The following is a 24,472-nucleotide window of genomic DNA, read 5'->3' as shown; positions in this document are numbered from 1 at the left end:
TATAATTTAAAGATATAATATTAATTTTTTTAAAAAGTAAGTTAAATATTATCATACTTTAATTCATAACTAAACTTGAAATAAAGAGACTAAAAAAAAAGTTTGATTCACTATTTAATATAAATTAATTTTGAAATATCTCTATCATTAATTATAATTATCAATAAAATATTAATTCTAAATAGAAGTAAAAAATAATAGATGTAACTCTAAATGAGGTAAGTTTTTTTAATAAAAATATGAAAATATAATTATTAATCAAATACTATTATAACTTATATTATTAATTTTATATTTTAAAAGATACATACATCTGCGTACAAATACGTTAAAAAAACTAGTATATTATATATCAAAAAACTAATGTAATATCAATAATTGTAATTAGTTTAGTAGTAAATGTATGTATATCCAATCCCTTTAGTTTTATATTCAAATCCATCTCACCCTATAAACTTTACACGTTAAAATACAATGGTATTAAAAACTAAATTGTTTAAAATGTTAAACAATGAAAATTCTATATCAAAATCAGTTTAATTTAGTTGTATTGACATGATCTACATTTTGTTGGATCCCTATTGAATTAAAAAAATAACAATAAAAATTTCTTCAAACTTTATTTTTATTTATTTATTGTTCCGTTGGATCTCTGTTGAATTAAAAAAAAGAAAAAAAAGAACAATGAAAATTCTTTCAACTTTATTTTTATTTATTTAATACAATTATTTATTTATTTATTTATGAATACGTTTATTAGATAATAATACGATAATGATAATAATAATGAATTAATTTGTATAATACAAAGCTTCTTTAGTTCTTCCCCACAACTGATGTTTGGTCTGACGGTCACTGTCTCAGTCAGTGGCAACGAATGGTTGAGCCGTCCCCTTACAGAACGGTACGTTTCACCGCCTTTCCCCCATCGTTACCGGTTTCTCTACCTTCAACCTTCTTCTTACTTCCTAATCAACATTGCGTTTTGTCCCTTTATTTTTTTTTTTCTGGTTAATCGAACTGTTCTCTGAAATTTCTGCGTCGTGCTCCATTTGAATGCTTTTATGCTTCTTCTTTCATCTTCTGAGTTTCTCTAGTGTTTTGGTTCTTTTCCGACTGCATTTGATCTGGATCTGGTTACTTGTGGAGTAGCTTTGAGGAGTTACTCACAACAAGCTTCATCTATTTGCATTTCTTGTCTACTGAGCTCCACTTATTGTTTTTCTTTTCGATTGAGCTTGGTGGATGAAGTCTAGCTGTTGATCTTCAAGCGAAATCAAGTTATAGAGATTTTGCAGCCATGGATTTTCTGTTTTAGGTGTGAGGAAACGGATAAGTAAATGAATGCAGTGACTGACTTGCATGTTTTCATTTACTGATTACTAAATAATTTGGTACCGTGGTCCGTGATGGAGGTTATTGATGAGTGCGTTATATGTTTTGTTAATTTGCTCTTTTTTTTTCAGTGTAGGTGTTGATTGACGGTCGTTCTGGAGTGTGGCGGTTGCTGTACCCTGGGAAGAGTCCATTTTTTATAAGATATTGTTGCTTGACATTGCTCCAGAAATTTCTTGTGGTTTTTTGGTTTCTCATCAACATTTGGTGTTATGGGATTTTCTTTGTTCGGTGATAGGTTTGGAATGTAGTTATATTACCTATTGATTAATTTGTAGAGAACTGCTTATTGAGGGTTTCGCTTTGATTCTTCAACAATGGTGCTTGGTTTGAAAGGAAAGCACAGGAGAGGTGACATTGTTCAAGTTGATTATAGGATCCATGTTCAGGATATAAAGCCATGGCCACCCTCACAGTCACTCATGTCCCTCCGCTCCGTGTTTATTCAATGGGAGAATGGTGATCGTCACTCTGGATCTTCCAATCTTGTTATTCCAACCATTGGGTCTATAGTTGGTGAGGGAAAAATTGAATTCAATGAATCGTTTAAGTTACCTGTGGGTCTGGTGAGGGACATGCCTGTTAGAGGGAAGGATGCTGATACATTCCAGAGGAACATTTTAGAGTTCAACCTATTTGAGTCTCGCAGAGAAAAGGCTGGGAAAGGTCAATTGTTGGCTACTGCCACCATAGACTTGGCTGAATTTGGTGTTGTCAAAGAAACAACATCTGTTACTGTTCCAATACATTGCCAGAGGAACTTCAAGAACACACTTCAACCAATCTTGTCCATCAAAATTCAGCCAATTGACAAGGGACGGAGCAACAACTCACTGAAGGAAACACTGTCCAGGAGGATGTCGTTGGACAGTTTTGATGGTGAATCTGCTGCAGCCTCTATGCATGAAGAATTTGCAGATCCAAACAAGATTGCATCTTTCACTGATGATGACGTTTCATCCCACTCTTCCATGACGACTTCTTCTGCCTTAGAGCCCGATAGTTGTGTAGCACCTCCAATTGAAGAGGTATCAACTTGATTTCATTATTTTTTTTTCCTCTCGTAATGCTTGTATATAACTGTCTATAACCACCGCTGGCCTCTATTATACCAGACGAATTTTGATGCAAGTCCTCATTACACTTTAGACTTAAAGTTGAGGCCTCAACTGAGTGCTTTTTGTAGCTGTCTGGCTTACCAATTAGTACACTTTTGTGGTATAATGTGTGGAGAATCCAACATTGAAAGATTGTGAGTTCTCCTGCAATGGAATTGTCGTAGTCTTATGTGAGATTCCTCACTTTTATAACACTATATTGACTACTTTAATGGCAGAAACAGAGGCAGCACTCTGTAATTATATATTTATAAAGCCAAATAGCAGTAGCTACAAGATGATAAAGGAAAATAACATGGAAATAACAATAGAAAACACTAAAACATACCCTCTATTCTCTAAAGACTAGGGCAATCATCCTTAGCCGCCAAGGGCTTTTCTCACCATGAAATTCATAATATTTTTCTCACCTCCCCTGATCCCTCACCTCTACTATTTATAGGACAAGCTCCTAAATAAGACAAAAGACATTATCCTGTCGGGCCCACCTGTTATTCCACTTACCCACTATCCCATTCTAATTATTTCTTCCATTCAGGCTGTCTTGTGGGATTACTTTGCCCTTTCTTTTATACACATTAATAATAGGAGGCCTTACAATACCCCTTGGCTCCAGGCTCACCTTGTCCTCAAGGTGGAATGTAGGAAACTGCTGGTTCATCGAGTAAACTGACTCCCATGTTGCTTCACTTTCGGGCAACCCTTTCCACTTCACCAGCCATTCATTTGCCCTCAGTTTTGGACTCCAGCGAATGCACAAGACTGTTTCAGGCCATAGTTGTAGCTCAAATTCTGCAGTTAGCACCGGCTGTTGGAGTAGTACCATGTGTTGTTTTCCCAATTTAAGTTTCAGTTGGGAAATATGAAAAACATTGTGAATTGATGCTTCTAGGGGAAGATCAAGTCTATAGGCTACCTCTCCAATGGTTTCAGTGATTCGATAAGGTCCATAATATCTAGGAGCTAGCTTTTCGGCTCTTTTCTTTGCAAATGAGCGTTGGCGATATGGTCTCAGCTTGAGATATATTTCATCTCCTACTTTAAACTTGAGTTCTCTTCTTTTCATATCTGCCATTTTCTTCATTCGGTTTTGAGCTACATGTAGATTTTCCTTCAGTGCATTAATTGCCAAGTCTCTTTCCTTCAGCAACATTTCGACCTCATTGTTAGGTGTCTTCTTTTCTCCGTATGATAGTAGTGGTGGTGGTGGCCGACCATATACGGCTTGGAAAGGGGTTGTGCGCGTAGAGGCATGGAAGGTTGTATTATACCATAGCTCCGCCCATGGTATGAACTGATTCCATTTACTAGGCTGCTCATTACAGAAACACCTTAAATAAGTCTCTAAACGCTGGTTCACTCTCTCTGTTTGTCCGTCTGTTTGTGGGTGAAAAGCCGTGCTCCTTTTAAGTATGGTGCCCATAGTGTAGAACAATTCCTTCCAAAAGTTGCTAAGAAAAATTTTGTCTCTATCTGAGATGATCGACTTAGGAATGCCATGCCTTCTTACTACCTTATCAATGAATTCCGCTGCTACTTGCTTGGCTTAAAATGAGTGTTTCAAGGTGATGAAATAAGCATATTTGCTTAATCGATCTACCACTACCATAATTACATTCATGCCCCCTGCTTTAGGAAGTCCTTCTATGAAGTCCATAGTCCAGTCTTCCAAAATTCTTTCCGGTATGGGTAGCGGCTGAAGAACCCCTGCTGGCTTGGTAGCTTCATACTTATTTCTTTGACATATCTCGCATTGCTCTACATAGCTCTTAATGTCTGCCTTCATTCCCTTCCAATAAAGCTCACCACTCATTCGTTTGTAGGTTCTTAGGAAACTTGAATGGCCTCTAAAAATAGAGTCATGGAATGTGTGCAAAAGGCTCGGTATGAGAGATGATGATTTAGATAACACTACTCGTCCCTTGTACAGTAGCTTGCTGTTGACCAATGAGTACTTTCCTTCAGGTGGGTGGTCAGATTGAAGTTGCAGCGTTAGTTGTTGGAGTTCTTCATCTTTCTTAACTTCTTTGGTAACTATTTCCATATCCACAATGCCGGATGTTGACATTGTATTCAGCTCCGGTGAGTTCTCCACCCTTGAAAGTGCATCGGCTGCCTTATTTTGGAGTCCGGGTTGGTACATAATCTCAAAATCATACCCCAAAAGCTTGGTTAACCATTTTTGGAACTGTGGTTGAACCTCTCTCTGTTCCAGCAGAAACTTCAAAGCTTTTTGATCCGACATCATGGTGAACTTTCTTCCCAAAAGATAATGTCGCCATTTCTGTACTGACAACACTACTGCCATCAATTCTCTTTCGTAGATTGATTTGGATTGGGCCCTTGGTGATAGCTTTTGGCTAAAGAACGCGATGGGGTGGCCGTTCTGTGATAGTACTGCTCCTAATCCGCTGCCTGACGCATCGGTTTCTACCATGAAGGGCAGGGACCAATTGGGAAGTGCTGGCACAGGTATTGTGGTCATAGCCAGTTTCAAATTCTCAAAAGCAAGAGTGGCTTCTTCATCCCATTTAAAAGAGTTTTTCTGCAACAATTTGGTCAAGGGGGCTGCGATATCTCCATAACCTTTGACAAAACGTCTATAATACCCAGTCAGCCCTAAAAATCCTCTTTACCCAGTTATATCCTTAGGTTGGGGCCATTGTAACATGCTTCGTACTTTCTCCGGATCTGCTTCCACCCCTTTTTTGGATATGTTATGGCCTAAATATTGTATTTGGGAATGGGCAAACACACATTTTTTTCTATTAGCATTCAACTGGTTATCCCTCAAAGCAAACACCATTCCTAAGTGCTTCTCATGCTCAGTTATGTCTGAACTGTAAATGAGTATATCATAAAAAAAAACCAGTACACAGCGTCTGAGGAAGGGTTTAAATATCTGGTTCATGAGAGACTGGAAAGTGGCCGGGGCATTCGTCAGTCCAAATGGCATGACCAGGAATTCATAGTGGCCCTCGTGTGTTCGAAACGCAATCTTCTCAATATTCTCTTCTTTCATTCTGATAAGGTGATAACCAGATTTTAGGTCCAATTTTGAAAAAACAGTGGCCCGATTTAGTTCATCTAGTAATTCTTCAATCACTGGTATGGGGAATTTATCCGCTATTGTGATTTTGTTCAATTTTCGGTAATCCACACAAAACCTCCATCCACCATCTTTCTTCTTTACCAGCAGCACGGGACTTGAGAAAGGGCTATGGCTGGGTCTGATTATCCTTGTCTGGAGCATATCTGCCACAAGTTTCTTTATCTCTTCCTTTTGAGCATGACCGTACTTATAGGGTCGTACATTGATAGGTTTTTGTTTCTGTAATGTGAGGATGCGATGGTCTATAGGTCTCTTGGTGGTAAGGTTTTTTGAGTGTCAAACAGGTCAGAATATTGGCTTAATAGGAATCTAATCATCGGCAAGTCTTCCTCTTCCCCTTCCCCTTGTTGGTTCTGTGTTTTGCTTTCCTTGGAATCATCCTCTGTCTCATAGTTTTGCCATTCAATTAAGAAACCCTGGTCCTCTGTTTCCCATGTTTTTTCTATTGTTTTCAATGAGCATTCAGCTCTAATCAGGGAGGGATCACCCTTGAGAACCACCTTGTTTTCTCCATTCCAAAACACCATTGTTAATGAGGGCCAATGTACCTTCATGGTGCCTGTCGTATCTAACCATTGCATTCCCAAAACTACGTCCACTTTTCCTAACTCCACGGCTAGGAAATCAGCTACAACCGTCAGCCCTTCCAGTTGGATTTCTACTCTTTTGCAAATACCTTTCCCCTTACAACTCGTGCCATCCCCAATGGTAACTCCAAATTGAGTGTTGCTGTCCATGGGAATCCTCTTCTCCTTGACCAACTCATAGTGGATGAAGTTGTGGGTTGCCCCATTGTCGATCAATATGATTATCTCCTTTCCCTTGACTTCTCCCCTCAGTTTCATCGTTCCTTTGGTTGTCAAACTGGTAATGGTTCGGTATTCGATCACAGCTTCTTCTAAGGCGTCCAGTTGTTTGAGTTCCATTGGCTCTGCCTTTTGTGCGTCTGAATTTTCCCCTTCTTCTGCACTTTCTTCTTCATTCAATAGAAAGAGCATGAGCTCCCTTTTTTCTTTTATCATACAACGGTGCCCATGAGAGTATTTCTCATTACACCTAAAACAGAGTCCCCGTTCCAGTCTTGACCTAAACTCTGTATCCGAAAGCCTTTTAACCGGTGGTTCCCCCTTTTGGTAACTTCCTTTTAGAGGTATGATAATCTGTTTCATTTGGAACTCATTTTTCCTCAGGTTTCCTTTTTCGTTGTTCCCTGGGGCCTTAGTGTTAGCTGGTTCCCCTCCTTTGGACTCATGAATTCCCAGCTCAGCTCGTGAAAATTTGAGAGCCAAATTGCGGTCGTTAATCAACTGTGCTGCCTTCATGCACTCTTCTAACGTCTGAGGGTGGCGACTAACCACTTCTGCTTGCAATGCTGGTCCTAATCCTGTCAAGAAGGCATCACGGAGTACACTCTCTGCCATGTGAGGGAGGGGTGCTGAATAGTTCACTAACTTTTTGACATAATCATTGTATGATCCATCTTGTTGAATCCTTATATGTCTAGCCCCTAAACTCTTTTGTCCGGTATCCCTAAAGAACTCAAACATTCGGGTTTTTAAATCCTCCCATGATTCCACTTTCTTACGGTTGTGACTCCATCTATACCAATCTACTTCATCTTGTCCGAAGCTCACCACAACCACCTTCACTTTCTCAGCTTCCGACAGATTATTAATTTCAAAAAAATGTTATGCACGGTATACCCAGGACTCTGGATTTTCTCCCAAAAACATGGGCATCTTTAACTTCTTGTACTTTCTTCGATCGACTGTGTTTGTGTTCACCTCAGTCGTCACATCCAACTCTTCCATTTTGTCTTTAAGTTTCATGACGGATCCATCGGAGGTGCCTGACTCCTCCTTTTTCTTATAATATTGGCTCTCTCATTTCTTCCACCAGCCTATCCATGCTTTTTTTCATTTCGAGCATCATCTCCTTAAGGCTCAGTACTTCTTTTTCCGTTCCTTCCAGCCTTTTTTCCACTTGTCGCTGCGCCATTAGTCTTGTAATTACTCCCAGCTTGTCGTGGCTCTGATACCAATTGTGAGATTCCTCACTTTTATAACACTATATTGACTACTTTAATTGCAGAAACAGAGGCAGCACTCTGTAATTATATATTTATAAAGCCAAGTAGCTACAAGATGATAAAAGGAAAATAACATGGAAATAACAACAGAAAACATTAAAACATACCCTCTATTCTCTAAAGACTAGGGCAATCATCCTCAGCCGCCAAGGGCTTTTCTCACCATGAAATTTATAATATTTTTCTCACCTCCCTTGATCCTTCACCTCTACTATTTATAGGACAAGCTCCTAAATAAGACAAAAGACATTATCCTGTCGGGCCCACATGCTATTCCACTAACCTACTATCCCATTCTAATTCTTTCTTCCATCCAGGCTGTTTTGTGGGATTACTTTCTTGCCCTTTCTTTTATACACATTAATAATAGGAGGTCTTACATCTTCCTTTTACTAATTGGTTTTGAGATGAAACCGAACTGTTATTTTTTACAGCATCATAGCATATGAGATTCAAACAGGTATTTAGTCTAAAAAAGACAAAAGGGGATCCAACCCAAGAATGATGAACCCAAATAGACACACCCCGAAGTGCATGTTGAGGATCCTATATGCCTTAATGAGTTCACTGCTTGGCTGTTAAAAAACTTTCTCAATGGCCCAATAATCTTATATGGTAATTAGTGCTCTAAGCATCTCTTGTGGTGTCATGTCCACAATTATTCTCTTAAAATACATGAACCTTAAGTATAATGACTTTTAGGTGGCCCATGTATCATTACTCCATCCTCTCAACATCTGTGTGATATCATGTTGAGCTTCGTTCTGGACCTATACCCGTCTCCTTTATGTTGTTATCTGCTTCATAGGGTTTGTTAGTGATATATAATTAAATTTGCCTTCAACCACCAGCTTAAGCTTTTGGGTGAATTGGCGAGGTGATTTAATGGGGTTTAATGTTTTAAATCATACAATACTTGATGTGAATCTGCAGGATGGTGGCCTAAGTACGCTGATTCATGGAGCTGATAATAGACAGGAGCATGCTTCCATTTTAAACTTGGAGCGGGAAAAATCAAATGTGACAACTGAGAATGGAGCACATGGAGGGTTGAATGTGAATTCATCGTCCTCTTCACCAATAGAACTATATTCTGATCCAGGAAGTCCTGAAAATAATCATTCTTCTATCTCCAGTCCTCCAAAGGTTGGGACAATGTCCATTGAGAGAAATGGTAAAAAAAGTTTTACAGTTTACTTTTCTTCTTCCCCAAAACATGAACAGCATGAGATTGATATCCATAACCATGTGAAGATTGAAGATGCTGGACATTTGGCAAAGGAGAGTAATGGTAGGAAGTTCGATGGGATGAATTATCAGGAGGCTTCTAATGTTGAAACAAAAGAGGATGGAGATCATTTCTCAGCTAGACAAGGTGATACCTTTGGGCAGAAAAATGATAGATTAAAGCATGTGAAGTCGGTTCGTTCACCATTAGAATCAGCTAAATGTAATGGGTTCAGTAGTAAACAGCCTACTGGAGTTGAGGAAGGTGGTGCTCCAGTATATCCGGATAACAGCTTAGAAAGTGTCAGAAGAAATGACAAAAGGGATTCTAAACCATGTGCAAAGGATACCAAAAATTCTGTTTCGGACAGCAAAGTCCAACAATTACAACACAAGATAAAAATGCTCGAGGGAGAGTTGAGAGAAGCTGCAGCAATTGAGGCAGCTCTTTACTCTATAGTTGCTGAACATGGAAGTTCCATGAATAAGGTCCATGCTCCTGCACGGCGTCTTTCTAGGCTGTATCTTCATTCTTGTAAAGAAAGTTCTCAGTCCCGGAAGGCTCATGCTGCTAGAAGTGTTGTTTCTGGATTTGTTTTGATTGCAAAAGCTTGTGGAAATGACGTGCCCAGGTATTTCTTTTTTAGGAAACATTATTTTTATTATTTTAGTTATGATGTTCGATAAATCTACATTAAAATATCTACCAAAGTAAAATGTTTGCCTTAAAATATTGTTCATCATCCTCCATCCTTGGAGAACCAAAAATAGTGGAGATAGCTGCAATTCATGGTTATGGTGTATTGGAATTCACTCTTCTTTTAGAACCGACTTCTAGCTATAGTCAACAAGGAAAATATTTACAATATTAATAAAATAACTTTTAAAGGAATTGAAGGTCAAAGTTTCTGTATTTGTTTTTCATTGGACCAGTGATCATGACTTTTTTACATTCATTAAAGGCAAGGAGCTATGTGCAGTAAGATTCTATGAGCTAGCTTACTAACCCATTATCCAAATGCAATTTTTCAGATTGACTTTCTGGTTATCAAATTCAATAGTCCTGAGAACAATCATAAGTCAGAATGCTGTGAGCTTGAAAATGCAAGTTATTTCTGGATCTCATTCAAGCAAAAATGGTGCCAACAAAGAAAGTAGTAAAGCAGCGTCTGCACTGAAATGGAAAGTGTCGTCTCCAAACAAAAGAGAGAATGGAAGTACCAAACATGGAAGTTCTGGTGACTGGGAAAACGTACAGACTTTTACATCTGCATTAGAGAAGGTTGAGGCTTGGATCTTCTCCCGAATCATTGAGTCCATCTGGTGGCAGGTGTTCATTGCATTTCCTATCTACATTTCTTCCCCATTAAATTTAAGTAATAAATAATAATATGAGACCGGATATTAAAAGAACACAAAATTGTATGACTTTCCTGACATGTTTCCTTTCATTTCTAGACATTGACTCCACATATGCAGTCGGCAACAGCAAAAACAATCAATCAAGTTTCAAATTCAACCTCAGGGAAGAGCTATAAGAGAAATTCTAGTTCAGTTGATCATGATCAAGGGAACTTTTCGTTGGACCTTTGGAAGAAAGCTTTCAAGGACGCCTGTGAAAGAATTTGTCCTGTCAGAGCTGGAGGGCACGAGTGTGGTTGCTTGCCTCTTCTGTCTAAATTGGTACATGTAGTTAAATTTGGCAGAAACACACATTTTTTCCTTTATGAAGCAGATAAGTTAGAGTTGCAATGTATGTCATTGGCCAAATTGTATTTTCATTGTATGTTAGGAAGAGGCTATTATCTACCGAATTGGGGACTTGCACCTTACAATGTATTGCATATTTTTTGTGTAATGATTTATGGTTCTTTGAGATGGAAGTATAATGCATCTTTGTTTCATGACTAGATAATGGAGCAATGTGTCACTAGATTGGATACAGCAATGTTCAATGCCATTCTTCGTGATTCTGCTGATGAGATGCCAACTGATCCTGTGTCTGACCCCATTAGTGAGTCTAAAGTTCTCCCAATTCTGGTCGGGAAATCGAGTTTTGGAGCTGGCGCACTACTTAAGAATGCAGTAAGCTTTCCAGTTTACAGTTGATGTCCGCTATGAAATTGAGTTATCAGTTATGACTGAATTCTTTCGCCATAAGCTCAACATCATTGTTTTTCTATAAACCGTGAACTACTTTCTTCATCTCTCTTCTGTTTCCAGGTTAGCAAGAAACAAATTAATAGTTTCTTGCTGTACAGATGAATAGATGATGCAACAAACATTTGCCTCTCAATTTTCTTTCTTTAAAATGCCAATTTTGTAGTGCAGTAACTGCGCTTTTGTGCATTAGATTGGAAGCTAGTGATTTGATCTTTCTCAAAGATGCTTAGGGCGTAAGCTGTGTTTCTATGGATCAGATTGGAAACTGGTCGAGGTGGTTGACTGATCTTTTCGGCTTGGATGACGAAGATCAATGCGAGGATGAAAATGACAACACAGAAGGGAAAGATGCTTCTACCCTCAAGTCCTTCCATCTACTAAATGCATTGAGCGATCTCATGATGCTTCCTAAGGACATGCTCCTCAGCCAATCGATAAGAAAAGAGGTATAAATCTAAGGTCCTTTTGCGTGGCCTTCCATTTGTCTAATTAAGCAATCAACTTCCAATTGATATACTCACAAAATATATCTTTGAAGGTATGCCCTTCGTTTAGTGCACCAGTAATCAAGAGAATTCTTGACCATTTTGTTCCTGACGAGTTTTGCGAAGACCCAATCCCTGATGCTGTTCTTGAAGCTCTGGATATCGAGGTGACTTAAATTTATGTTGTTTGGCCCATGAAGTTGGAGTTGTTTAGTTGAATGAGTTTGTGAGCCCGAGGATTAAAAAACATTAACTTCTTGCCTTATAAATTCTTGAAATGTCTCCAAGACTTCACAACTTCACTCCTTGTACCATATGCTCCCAAGTTCTTTTTCTTGTTGATTCCTGATGAGAAAATGTTGCTGCATTACAAGAGAACATGCATGTCCTAGTGTTATTTTATTTACTAAAAATATATACGTAGAATTACATACAAGAATCTAAGTTCCTCTGCCCTACTACCACAGGAGGACCCATCTGAACTCGATGACAAATTTGTGATGAGTCTCCCACACACCGCAGCCGCCGTAACCTATCACCCACCATCAGCAGCTTCTGTAGCAGCATTCATTGGCGACGTTGGTACGAAGCCCGAGCTCACAAGAAGCAGATCTTCAGTGCTCAGAAAATCTAATACCAGTGATGATGAGCTGGATGAGTTGTGCTCACCCTTTGCTTCTATTCTCGATGTGGCAATCTCTCCTTTCACTACATCTAAGCCGAGCAGGACTTCTGAGAAAAATTGCAACCAAAATGCGACAAGGTACGAGCTTCTTCGAGATGTATGGGGCGAGTAATGAGTAATCTATTATTCAGTCCGGTTGGAAAAAAATTCATCGAGTAATAGTAAGATAAAAGTGATATCAAACACCGAGGGGTTTGGGGATTGTATATATATAATGTATAACCGGAGGTTTTTGTAGAATTGTTAAATCTGATCTCCATTTTTTATCCATTTCTTTCTGCATTCAAGTTTTTGAATATAACCCAGGGAAAAACTAAATACACTAAATGGTACAAGTAAATGATGCTTAGCGAAAGGCCAAATACACTAAGGTCACGTAATTCATCAGACGCTAAAGTAAAACTGCGACCCTATGTTCTTATTTACAAATTCAGTAACACAATGAATTCTCTTGCCTACCTCCAAATATTTATAACCAAAACAGGCAATCCAATTGAGGAAATACCGTTAATTGTTACTTTAACGGTATGTAAAATATGAATCTATCACGTTTGCAAATATCTTTATCTTTGTTGTTTACCCTTATTATTATCATTAAGGTCGGATTGTAACGATAATGGTAACAATAACAGTAACAATATTCGTAATAGTAACAATAACTAAGTGTGACAGATTTTATTTTAATTACACTAATTTTCATTAGGTTTTGGTAGACCTGATCTAAATTTCTACCGTTTTTTATCTTCAAAACATTAATATATCAACCAATAATTACGAGTAATATATTACTCTACTTTTAAATATTACTATACTTCTAAATTTGACAATTCATTAAAATTTAAAAATTTGACAATTCAATCTAAAATAATTAATACATTTGTTTGCTAGCTATTTTATTTTGAAAATATAAAGTTTAGTTAAGTTCTAAAAGGTAAAAAAGGTTAAAATATTTTTTAAACATTTTTGCAGGGTAAAATTTACCTTTATTTATGAGAACATTAGTGAAAAGCATACAAGAAACTTAGATTTCAAAAAATTGTACTCTCAAAATTGCATTTGCAACCACCAACAGTTTAATCTCTACTGTAAAAAAACCCTTCAAAATCAAATACCAATTTTTATCAAACAATTTAGAATAACATTTGAACACATTTTGATCTTATGAAAGAAACTTCATCCAATTTTAACATTTTTCTTAAAGGAATAAATAGAACAAACTACTATTGCCATCAAATTTGTTTTTGAAAAAAGTTTTGAGCCTCTGTTCTATTTTTTCAGATAAGAAACAAAGACAAAAACAAAACTTAGATCAAAAACTGAGGGAAGGGTTGGTATGACTTCCTACATATTTTAAAAAGTATTTTTAAGAACTAAAATCCGACACAAATTACAAAAGGAGACAAAAAAAAGAAAAGAAAATGTAATGATATGATATCTTCAGTTGAGACAAAAAAGGGCATTTAATGTCAGTCATAAGTGGAAAGGTACACTTTATAGTATAAAAGAGTAAAGAGAGGATCTCTCTTATTTCTGACTTCTACATTACAAAACTCACAAACTGGTTTGCTTACATTCATTCAAAGCATCCAGCAAACAAAAATTTGTGGAACCAAAACTTCAAAACTCAATATATATGGTGGAGATAAAACTCCAGCATTATGTTGTTATGTCAATACACTCTCACATTTTATATTTACTACTACGCCGGCATGGTTAAAAAGAAAAAAACACCAAAAAACAGAACAACCAAAACTTGAAAGCTAATCATGTGGTTAGCTTCTGTGTAGAAGAAGAAGAACTAAGAGCATTAATATGCTGAAGATGTAATGCTTCTAATAACCCTTCCCATGTTTCTCCGGGAGCTCCTCTTACTTGGAAGTCAACAAGTTTCCTTTGTCCTCTGTAGTACTCCACTAATGGCTTCCTCTGAACCTCCCAAACAAACAGAATTATCATATCAATTTTCAATTTCAAATATATTAAAAAGAGTGCTTAGGGCATTGAGTTGGTTGTTATAGTTAGTCAGTGAGTAAATGATAATAGTATGTGTTTGAGGCGTAAACTATTCTAGTCAAAATCATCAAACATAGAGGGAAGGAGAGGACAAGTAGAAAATAATAAACATAGTAACAGATGCTAAAGGAATTTGAAATAGTAATATTGTAGTTAATTGTAGATTATAATAGTTGGAACCACCAACAGTTGTAATTGAATCCCAAACATGGGTGAGCTATAATAGTCTACTTCGCACACAAGAAGTTGGGCCTAAACAACTCCTTAGTTCTTCAATTTTCCACTAAAAATCTTAAATCTAGGCATGTTTCTTGGCCACTATTCTGCAGGGTTTTGTAGTAATACAACGAAGCATTAGAAAAGCCCATCTTTGAGAAGGCGTTGCCTGCAACATAGGTTTCTTAAAACGGTTTTAAGTTCAATTTTCCTCTAAAAGCTTAAATCTAGTTGTGTTTCTTAACTTATTGTATGGTTTTGTAGTAATATAAATTACAACCAAACTAATTAAAAAAGTCTTGACTCTTTGCAGAGTATGCTCATAGCTCATCTTCAGTAAGATAAGACTTTGAAAAGGTTTAGCCTGCTACATCAAAGCTAGTGCGCTATGGGAACTTAATTATAGGACTTTGAAAAGATTCCCCCCAAACCCCACAAAACATAGTGTGCCAGCCACGTTTCTAGGCCTCAAATTCAATGCGAAAACTTGAGTGCCTCATCACCACACGTTCTTTTCTTTTGATAATCTAGAACTTTTTTCGTCAATCTGAATTATTCTATGCAATTTTCATTATATAAAAATAATTATTCACATTTCTTAAATTGAAAATTTCAAATGTTGAAAGGGCTACTTAAATAGTTGATGTTACCTGCTCCATAGATGTCATTTCTTTCCAAGAATATTCTGTAGTAGCAGAAAGGCATTTCGGCTCTTTGTCCTTTGGCTGAAGATTTTGACTGCTTCCAGAGCTGCATATAGTACTATATTCATGAAAGCCAGAGAAGTTTCCAGAACCTAGATTCTTTCTAATCAAAGGCTCTTCAGTTGTTTTAAAATTAATGACCAAATCGATATCTGCAATTTGGTCAAGAATCTCCTGCAAAAAAGAACGACCCATTTAAAAGTAGAACCAGTGGTAATAATACTCTCTTGTAATATTGCCATTAAAGAATAGAAAACAGAGTTTTAAGGCATGTCATTGAAAATGGAGTTATTGCCAAAACCATCCAAAGGAAGAGAGACATACTGCTTGATTCCTTGTTCTTGGAATTCCTTCAAGAATGAAGCCTGATTCACCATTGCAATACCCTTCTTCTAGCCTCTTTGACAACAGTCTGAAAATGATTTCTTCCAAAACAGGCTTTCCTTCATTGATTGCACTAGCAATCTGAAACGGAAGAGAAGGAACAGAGCAAGTGAGACTCATAACTCAAACCAACAAGGAGAGACATCACCAATTTATTTGGAAAATATAGTTACACATCCCCACGATTTCACACAAGATTTCTGCAAGATTCTCAGCAATCATTTTATCAAACAAATTAGAAATTTAGACAGATCGAGCATCTAAACTTCTTAGATTTTCTTCTCATGCCATGTCCAATTAGACAAATTTCCCTTAAGCACACCACATCCTCGCGAATGTACAAACAAAAACTACGATGGGAAAATCTTTTTTCTAACAAATTACAAGATCGAGGATAAAAAAAAAAAAAACTTCAAAACATTAAAGAAACTATGAAATTAGATATGTAATACAAGCGGGATTTTAAATAACGTTTAACCCTGATATTAATCAAAACAAAACAAAATCATAATTCATACTACAATTTCAAAGATTCCACATACTAAAATTTCTATTCCAAACACAAAATACAAAAACTCGAGCCGATTCATATAAAATCATAAATCATCTTCAAGCCAAGCTAAAAACAGAGAGAAATCAGAAAGAAAAATAAGAACCTGCTGGTAGATGGAAGACCGAGGATGAAGCTCCTGACGAACAAGGGCTCCCATGGAAATATGAGGAACATCAAGAAGCTTCGAGAGCCTTTCTGCATAGACATGCTTCTTCGCCCTAGGGTCTCCCAAAACCACCCACTGCACTCCTCTTTTCGGCACCCACCCTCGAGAGTCAGCCATCGCCCTGCCATGGCTCTGATCCCCAGTCAGTCTCTCGAAATCATCGTCGTCCTCATAGTAATCGTAATCCACCTCCAGCGCTGCCGCAGATCCGTACGCTCTTCCAGCGATCTGAGAGTGGCGACGGTTGCGGAGTGGGCGCACCAGCGCGCTGAGACGCCCGAGGAGGGACATGGCGGCGTCGAAGGTTTAGGGTTTAAGAAGGAAAAAAGAGAAGGAGAAGAAGGGGGAGGGGGGGAATGATGAAGCTGAGAAGTTCAGTGGTTGGAAATGGAAAATGAGGTTTAAGACATGGAAGAGTAATTAAAATGCCATTGCTTTATCTATTTATTTACAGAGTTGCCATTGGCTTTACTCCCATGTTTATAGGGTTCTCTTGGAGGGATGACGTGCCACGTGTAAAGCTTCCATTAGAGACTGGTGATCCTTTTTTTGCTTCTTTTTGGGAGTTGAATTTATAGTTAGTGGTGCCACGTGTAATGTATATATACCACAAGAATAGAAGGTTTAACATTTGTTTTCTTTAAAAACATTTTTAATGAGTTGAAGTTATATTTTGATTATAAGATTTGTATGTTTTTTTTGTGATAGAGCTTAAGAAAATGTGTAACTTCTTCTACCCATTCTTATTCTCATATTATTAATAATAATAGTAATACATGATGAAATTAAAATAGCGGAATTCAACTTGCAAGGAACCAAATTTAAAATAGATCAATTTTAAATTTTTATTATCTTTGTTTCTCTGCGCAACATTGCTTCTTTTTATTTGTTGAGTGTATAGTTAGCAATTAATTTCATGAAACTAAGGTAGCTAAGATCAACACCATTCATCATTAAAAGCTACTAACTCACGGTTTAGAAACTAAAGGCTAAATGTGGCTCTGCAAAATGATGTCAAAACTGTAAGAACAAATAACCCTCCCTTCAACTTGGTAACGAAAACAAGAAGTTTTCTCCATTTAAATATTTTTTAATTTTCTCTTTCATTCTCATGTCATTATTATCTATATTATCTGTTGATCACTAAAGCAACCGTCGCGGTGTGGAATAAAAATAATCTATCGGGACATTTTCAAAAATAGTAAAATAAATTAAAATATTTACAACATATATCAAAATTTTGGATTCTATCAGAAATTCTTATAAACTTCTATCACTGTCTATCAATATGATTGATAGAAACATATCACTGTCTATCAATGTCTATCATTGATAGAATATGAAATTTTGCTATATTTCGTAAATAGTTTGTCAAATTTGCTATTTTTTATAATTTCCCTTTTATATTTTTGCTAAAATTAATTTTGGAAACATTTACTTATTTTTAATTAAATTAATTTTAAAATATTTGTTTTCTTAATTAATTTTTTACTGTTAGGATCTTTTCGACCGTTACAAACGTTTCTTAATTAATTTTACACAATTTATCGCATTAAACCTTCACTATATATAGCACACCTCTCACTACATATACATACTTATATACATACATATCTATATACATACACACACATATTATATACATATATATTCTCTCATATTCAGTGGCGGATCTAGAAAATATATTGACAAGGGATAAAAAAAAATATGGAAAATAAATTACATAGGTAAGATTTTAACCTGGGTTGGAAGGGGGCTGATAGATAGAGTAACCACTAAAATATCTATAACCACTAAATCCGTCGGTGTTCATAATTTTGTTTTTCGAGTAACTAAGTATCTAGGGAGCATTAGTATATTGGTTGGTTCCAGTGAAGTTTCTATTGATGAAATTAGAAGTTGTTTTATCCTGGGGACGACGGGGCACATGATATTTTTTTTAACATCCGAATAGAGCAGCGAAACGTCTTAAAGAGAGTGAGATTCGTGACTCAACTAGTTTATTGGTGTGCTTCTATTTTGCAGGTTTTCTTCCTACAATGCTTAGCTCCACCAAAGTGTAACAACAATTTTAAGATGGTTTGCCATGAAGGGATGAAAGCCCTTTGCACAGCAGAAGAATTACAGAGACCTTAACCCAATTTTAATTGAATCTTAAAAATACTATTAGATTGGTAAAACTTAATTAAATTATGGCTAAACATGTTTTCAAGAAAAAATTACAGAGAAAGAAGAACTTATGCACGTTAACGACTCTGAATCTAACAAACTCCAATTTGGGGCACCACCACTTTGAAACCTTACTATTCTCTGGATTGAGATGGTTTGGGGGAACTAAATTGGAATGAAGAAATTATTGAAGAGAATTTTTTTTAGAGAGAAACGAGCTAGGAACTAAATTTTAATATGTATGTATAGTTTTATAACTTATAGTTTCAATATGTATCATATACACATTAAATTTTAACCTATAGTTTTAGTATGAATCTAATTCACATTCAATTAATATTTGAACTTATTCAAATATTTTATTCTCTCATAAATTAATTTTAAATCATATCTAAAATTAAATTTATATATTAAAGTCTAAGTAAAATATAAACTTTATATTATAATGTATCACCATACATTATATTAATTCCCAAAGTAAATTTGAACATATCAAGTTACAACCAATATAAATAAATCTCATTACCCTTTACGAGCTAGAAAGGGAATCTAATGGACCTACAGAACATGAAGCTACAACGATATGAGATTAATTGGTTAAACTCATTAACTACATTAATCAATATTCGTTAACGTGTGTACACTCCACTAAAAACTCACAGCTGAACTCTTCTCACTGTAGATATATTTTTGTGTCCATGGATATAGACCAATACTAGTAAGTTAGTCCTTCACAAGTGTTCGTAACACCAGTTGGGTCAGATTATCATTTTACCCCTAGGTTACTTCTAGTCTTTAAATATCAGTGCTCCTATAATGAACAATCTGTTTATGATCCAACCACTAAACAGAAATCCCTCTCGTGCCATAGAGAGGGTAGGGTACTTTGTTCAAGTCCCGGAGACACCATTTAAGGAAGCACTTATCTACTTACCATAAAGGTGGAAATGAGTGAATTCCATCTTGTGTGATTATGTTCCCAGCTTCCTACTCGATCTTGTCCCCTAAATGATAAGCATATTGAGTTGGAAATCTGGCCACTCTCACCCGTACAAATCAAAGGATAATCCCTCACAAATAGGAGTTTATAATACACTCAGGATTAAGACTAAGTTACCTAGATCATCCTAATGAAATAGAAACACTATCTACAAGTTACAAAACCAATAATATAATAAATAACACTTATATTTACTATCTACAAGTTTTAGGACATAAAACCCAACAAACTCCCACTTGGACTAAAACTCTAGTCACTATAGGATGTACATCATAAAGTAATCCTCAAACATTGGAAATAGTAAAATGTACAAGTATATTACATAAAACGTATATATACAAATACAATAAACTAGGGCATTATCATACCCATTACGCATCTCCCACTTTCCCTAGGTTACCTAATGTACATATCTCGTAGACCTAGACTTTCTAGATGACCTTCGAACACTTTAGCCGTGAGAGTCTTCGTAAATTAATCAGCAATGTTGTGCTCCAAAGCGATCTTGGTGACTATCACATCCTCTCGCTGCACAATCTCCTGTATTAGGTGATACTTCCTCTCTATGTGTTTCCCTCGTTTGTGGCTGTAAGGTTCTTTGGAATTGGCTACTGCCCTCACTATTATCACAATATAGAGTGATGGGTAAGTTCATGTTTGAAAAAACTTCCAAATTATGTAGGAACGTCCTGAGCCAAACTGCTTCTTTTGCTGCTTCACAAGCAGCGACGTATTCAGCTTCCATAGTAGAGTCTCATGCATCCTTGCTTGATGCTACACCAGACTACAGCTCCCTCATTCATGGTGAACACTGATCCTGATGTGGATTTCCTAGAATCCTTATCGATTTGGAAATTAGAGTCAGTGTATCCTGTAAGGATCAAATTCTTAGCTTTGTATACAAGCATGTAGTCTCTCGTTATCCTAAGATACTTGAGAATAATTTTAACCGCCGTTCAGTGGTCTAACCCTAGGTTGGACTGATACCTACTGACTATTCCCACTGCATAACAAATGTCTGGCCTAGTGTAGAGTATAACATACATTAAGCTACCTACAACTGAGGTATAAGGAATACGTCTCATATCCTCAACTTTTTGAGGTGTCTTAGGACACTGTTCCTTAGACAAGTGAACCCCATGCCTGAAAGGTAATAAATCATTCTTAAAGTTCTGCATCAAATGTCGAACCAATATTTTGTCGATATAGGTTACTTGAGACAGTGCTAGCCTTTTGTTCTTACGATCTCTTATGATTTTGTAACAACCCAACTTTCCGGACTAAGCTAAGGTCACTACTCAGTGCTAAGACTCGACCACAAAACACAAAATTCATAACGGACCGGTTACGATTCATTAAAACGTTAGAAATATTACAAAAAAAAAACAGTTTCGGGCCCTATTTTAAATCACAGTCACAAAAGTTTCAAATAAAATACTCAGGTCATCAACTCAAAATCACAAAACCAAATATTCTAACAAAATACATCAGCGGAAGCATAAAGAAAACCAGACGCGTCCATATGGCCTTCACGCATCCTTCCTGCCTCTCGTCGGTCTGCCCCTCGCTGTGCCCTTACCTGAAAAGTTTAAGAAGAGAAAAGGGTGAGTATAAACATACCCAGTAAGGGACCCACTACCGGGCCCGTTAGGGAACAACAGTTAACTTCCTATTCAGGGGTACCCTACATAACAGTCTAGTGGTTCCGTAGAACGCCATATCAGTCTCGTGATCCCGAAGGATACACCTATCAGTCTAGTGATCCCGAGGGATGCACATATCAGTCTAGTGCTCCCGAAGGATGCACATATCAGTCTAGTGCTCCCGAAGGATGCACATATCAGTCTAGTGCTCCCGAAGGATGCACATATCAGTCTAGTGCTCCCGAAGGATGCACATATCAGTCTAGTGCTCCCGAAGGATGCACATATCCGTAAGGTACACTACCCCATAGATGAAGCTAATCGTTACCTATCAGTCCATACTAAACCGTCTACAACAGTCATACCCCAACAACACTCATAATACAATTTCGCCATAGGCTTCGCCAGTCAGATAATATAGATTTAGACAACTACATCCTCGGTAGCTATAAGCGTCTCCGCTTCACACACCATTGTGATATCCCTAGATCCAGTCAACTAGTCAATTAAACTGGACTCACCGTCCTTCCACGACCAGACTCCATGACCAAAATCCAGACAAAAGACTACCACGTACCTAACTGTAAAAATTTTAGGGTCCATCGACATACCATTCCAATCCACAACGTAGCCCATTAACATAACTACAATATACCGAACATCCGACATCGGGCCTATCCGTACGCAATTCCTTACACCCGATGGCACACAAGCTATAACTAACGGTCGCGTTACCTTTACATCAGACAAGAACATAGCAACGATACTTAAAGTCAAACACACATGCATTTATTCAGTACAGTTATTAACGTGTAATCCCCTGTGGATTACTACGTTTCTAGCCTCGATCCGAGGTCCAGTAGTAGGAAAACCCTTACCTGAAACCCGGTTATGCCCCTTAATCGAGTCCACGCTCAACGGATTCACCTAAACGAAAACACGAAGGTTTTAATCGATGATACTAGTAGAAGTCATTTTAAATGGTCCTAAGCAACATCCGTTGACTTACCCAAGGAAAGGAAAGCTATCTCCAAACAAGCCTGTCGTGGAACCCGAGAACTTAAACATCAACTCCTTAATACCTTCAAGGGATGAAAGGTAGGACCAAATCTTATTCCAATATTCAAATTCGAATCGGATGTAGCAACATTAGGAAATTCATTAAAAACAATCCTTACCGAAGACTCACCGTGACCCGAAGTGGAGGAAGGAAGGCTTAGGTGGCTCGGTGAACAGGGAGCTCGGCTTGGCTTGGAGGTGTTCGGCTCGGCTCGACTCGCGGCTTGGGTTGGCCAGCTCGCCGCTCGGCTCGGCTTGGATCAGTTCACGGCTCGGCTCGCGGCTCGGCTCAACTCGGCTTGCGGCTCGGCTCAACTCGGCTTGCGGCTCGGCTCAACTCGGCTTGCGGCTCGGCTCGCGACTCGGCTCAACTCGGCTTGAGGCTCGGCTCGCGGCTCGCTCGATTCGGATTCGTGGCTCGGGTCGGCTTCACTTCGCGGCTCGGGTTTACTCCTTTCTTCTTCCGGCAACGACGGCGGCAGAAGGCAGCTCCCCTCGGTGTTCTGTCTGCGTCGGGAACACGAGATGAGAAGGGAGAAGCCGCCGGCGGTGGCAAAGACGAAGAGAGAGAGAGACGTCGGCTGCAGATGGACGGCAGACGGTGCAACGCGCGGATGGTGGCTGCGGCGAACGAACGGTGGAGCTATGAACCGACGGAGATGGAGACGGGGACAGAGGACGGTGACAGCGGACGGAGACAGAGATGGGACGACGACGGGACGCGAGCGGAAGAGAGAAAGCTGGAGAGACGGCGGCGGCGTTCGCGAGCGGAAGACGATGAAGAAGAAGACGAATTCGAAAGGGGGGGGGTAGCGCGCTCCTTAGGGTTTATTTTAAAAAAAATATTATTATATATATATATTAAAACAAAATAAATATATAAAAATAATAATAATAATAATATAAATAATAAAAGAAAATATTAAATAATACAAATAAAATTAATAATACAATTTTTAATATTAATTAATTAAAATAACATTAATATCACATAATGAATATAATATTCAATAATAAAAAAAATAAAGGTTTTAATATTAATTTATAATGATAATAATAAATAATGATAATAAGATGAGTAATATTATATTATTATTTCATCATCTACAAAATTTTAAAAATCCCGAAAAAAATTCGCATAAAATGCTAGAATTTTACCTCGCTATTCGGGGCGTTACATTCTTCCCTCCTTAGGGAACTTTCGTCCTCGAAAGTTTTTATTCCTCGAACAGTTCGGGATAACGGAACCTCATGTCGTCTTCTCGATCCCATGTAGCCTCTTCCACCCGGTGATTTCGCCATAATACTTTAACCAAAGGAATTTCTTTATTCCTCAACGTTTTCACCTCTCTAGCCAGCACCTCAACGGGTTGTTCAGTATAGCTCAAGTTTTCATCAATCTCTAGTGGCTCGTAATCCACTACATGGGATGGATCTGGCACGTACTTCCTCAACATAGAAACATGAAACACATCATGAACGGTGGAGAGTGATGGTGGCAACGCCAAGCGATAAGCTACAGGGCCAATCCGCTCCAGAATCTCAAACGGCCCAACAAAACGGGGACTCAGCTTTCCCCTCCTTTCAAATCGTAAGACACCTCTCATAGGTGCTACCTTTAAGAACACCTTGTCCCCCACCTCAAACTCAAGATCCTTCCACCTCACATCTGCATAACTCTTCTGCCTACTCTGAGCGGTATGCATGCGTGATCTAATCTTCTGTATCGCTTCGTTAGTAGACTGAACTAACTCAGGACCTATCAATCTCTGCTCACCCACCTCACCCCAACAAACCGGGGATCTACAACATTTGCCGTATAAGGCCTCAAATGGCGCCATGCCAATAGTAGCCTGATAACTGTTATTATAAGCAAATTCCATCAAATGCAAGTGGGAGTCCCAGCTACCTGGAAATTCCAATGCACACGCCCGCAACATATCCTCTAAAACTTGGTTCAGGCGCTCAGTCTGACCGTCAGTCTGTGGATGGAAAGCTGTACTAAAGTCTAACCTCGTGCCCATAGCAGTCTGCAAACCCTTCCAGAATTTGGAAGTGAAACGGGCATCTCTATCAGAAACAATCGACACTGGCACTCCATGTAATCTCACTATCTCAGACATGTACAGCTGTGCCCACTTACTAGCAGTATAGGTGGATTTACCCGGAACGAAGTGCGCTGATTTGGTAAGTCTGTCCACCACAACCCAAATCACTGTAAAACCCCTCAGAGTTCTCGGCAGTCCTGTAATGAAATCCATGGACACGTTTTCCCACTTCCATTCCAGTAT

The 24,472-nt window shown here is 37.9% G+C and overlaps 2 protein-coding genes across 6 annotated transcripts; one reads left to right on the top strand and one right to left on the bottom strand.

Moving 5' to 3' along the window:
* Window positions 1-787: 787 nt before the first annotated feature.
* LOC103491774 (uncharacterized) lies at window positions 788-12,544 on the top strand. 4 transcript variants are annotated; one of them, XM_008451856.3, is made up of 9 exons: window positions 788-904; window positions 1,467-2,423; window positions 8,648-9,573; window positions 9,974-10,271; window positions 10,400-10,624; window positions 10,853-11,026; window positions 11,362-11,550; window positions 11,643-11,756; window positions 12,057-12,544. In XM_008451856.3, the coding sequence occupies exons 2-9, from the start codon at window positions 1,713-1,715 to the stop codon at window positions 12,384-12,386; spliced, it is 2,967 nt and encodes a 988-aa protein (XP_008450078.1). In that variant the 5' UTR covers window positions 788-904; window positions 1,467-1,712; the 3' UTR covers window positions 12,387-12,544. The 4 variants fall into 4 exon arrangements, with proteins under 4 accessions (XP_008450078.1, XP_008450080.1, XP_008450081.1 ...); XM_008451858.3 differs by having other exon boundaries at window positions 805-904; window positions 1,472-2,423; XM_008451859.3 differs by lacking the exon at window positions 788-904 and adding an exon at window positions 933-1,318 and having other exon boundaries at window positions 1,472-2,423.
* Window positions 12,545-13,715: 1,171 nt separating this feature from the next.
* On the bottom strand, window positions 13,716-16,696 carry LOC103491775 (probable adenylate kinase 7, mitochondrial). Of its 2 annotated transcripts, none has more exons than XM_008451861.3 (4): window positions 16,248-16,696; window positions 15,532-15,672; window positions 15,154-15,381; window positions 13,716-14,206 (listed from the first exon to the last, which is right to left on the bottom strand). In XM_008451861.3, the coding sequence occupies exons 1-4, from the start codon at window positions 16,599-16,601 to the stop codon at window positions 14,039-14,041; spliced, it is 891 nt and encodes a 296-aa protein (XP_008450083.2). In that variant the 5' UTR covers window positions 16,602-16,696; the 3' UTR covers window positions 13,716-14,038. The 2 variants fall into 2 exon arrangements, with proteins under 2 accessions (XP_008450083.2, XP_008450084.2); XM_008451862.3 differs by having other exon boundaries at window positions 13,716-14,200; window positions 16,248-16,695.
* Window positions 16,697-24,472: the final 7,776 nt, after the last annotated feature.

Source organism: Cucumis melo, chromosome 6 (assembly GCF_025177605.1).
Source record: "Cucumis melo cultivar AY chromosome 6, USDA_Cmelo_AY_1.0, whole genome shotgun sequence".
Lineage (NCBI taxonomy): Eukaryota > Viridiplantae > Streptophyta > Magnoliopsida > Cucurbitales > Cucurbitaceae > Cucumis > Cucumis melo.
This window is presented reverse-complemented; position numbering and strand designations above follow the sequence as displayed.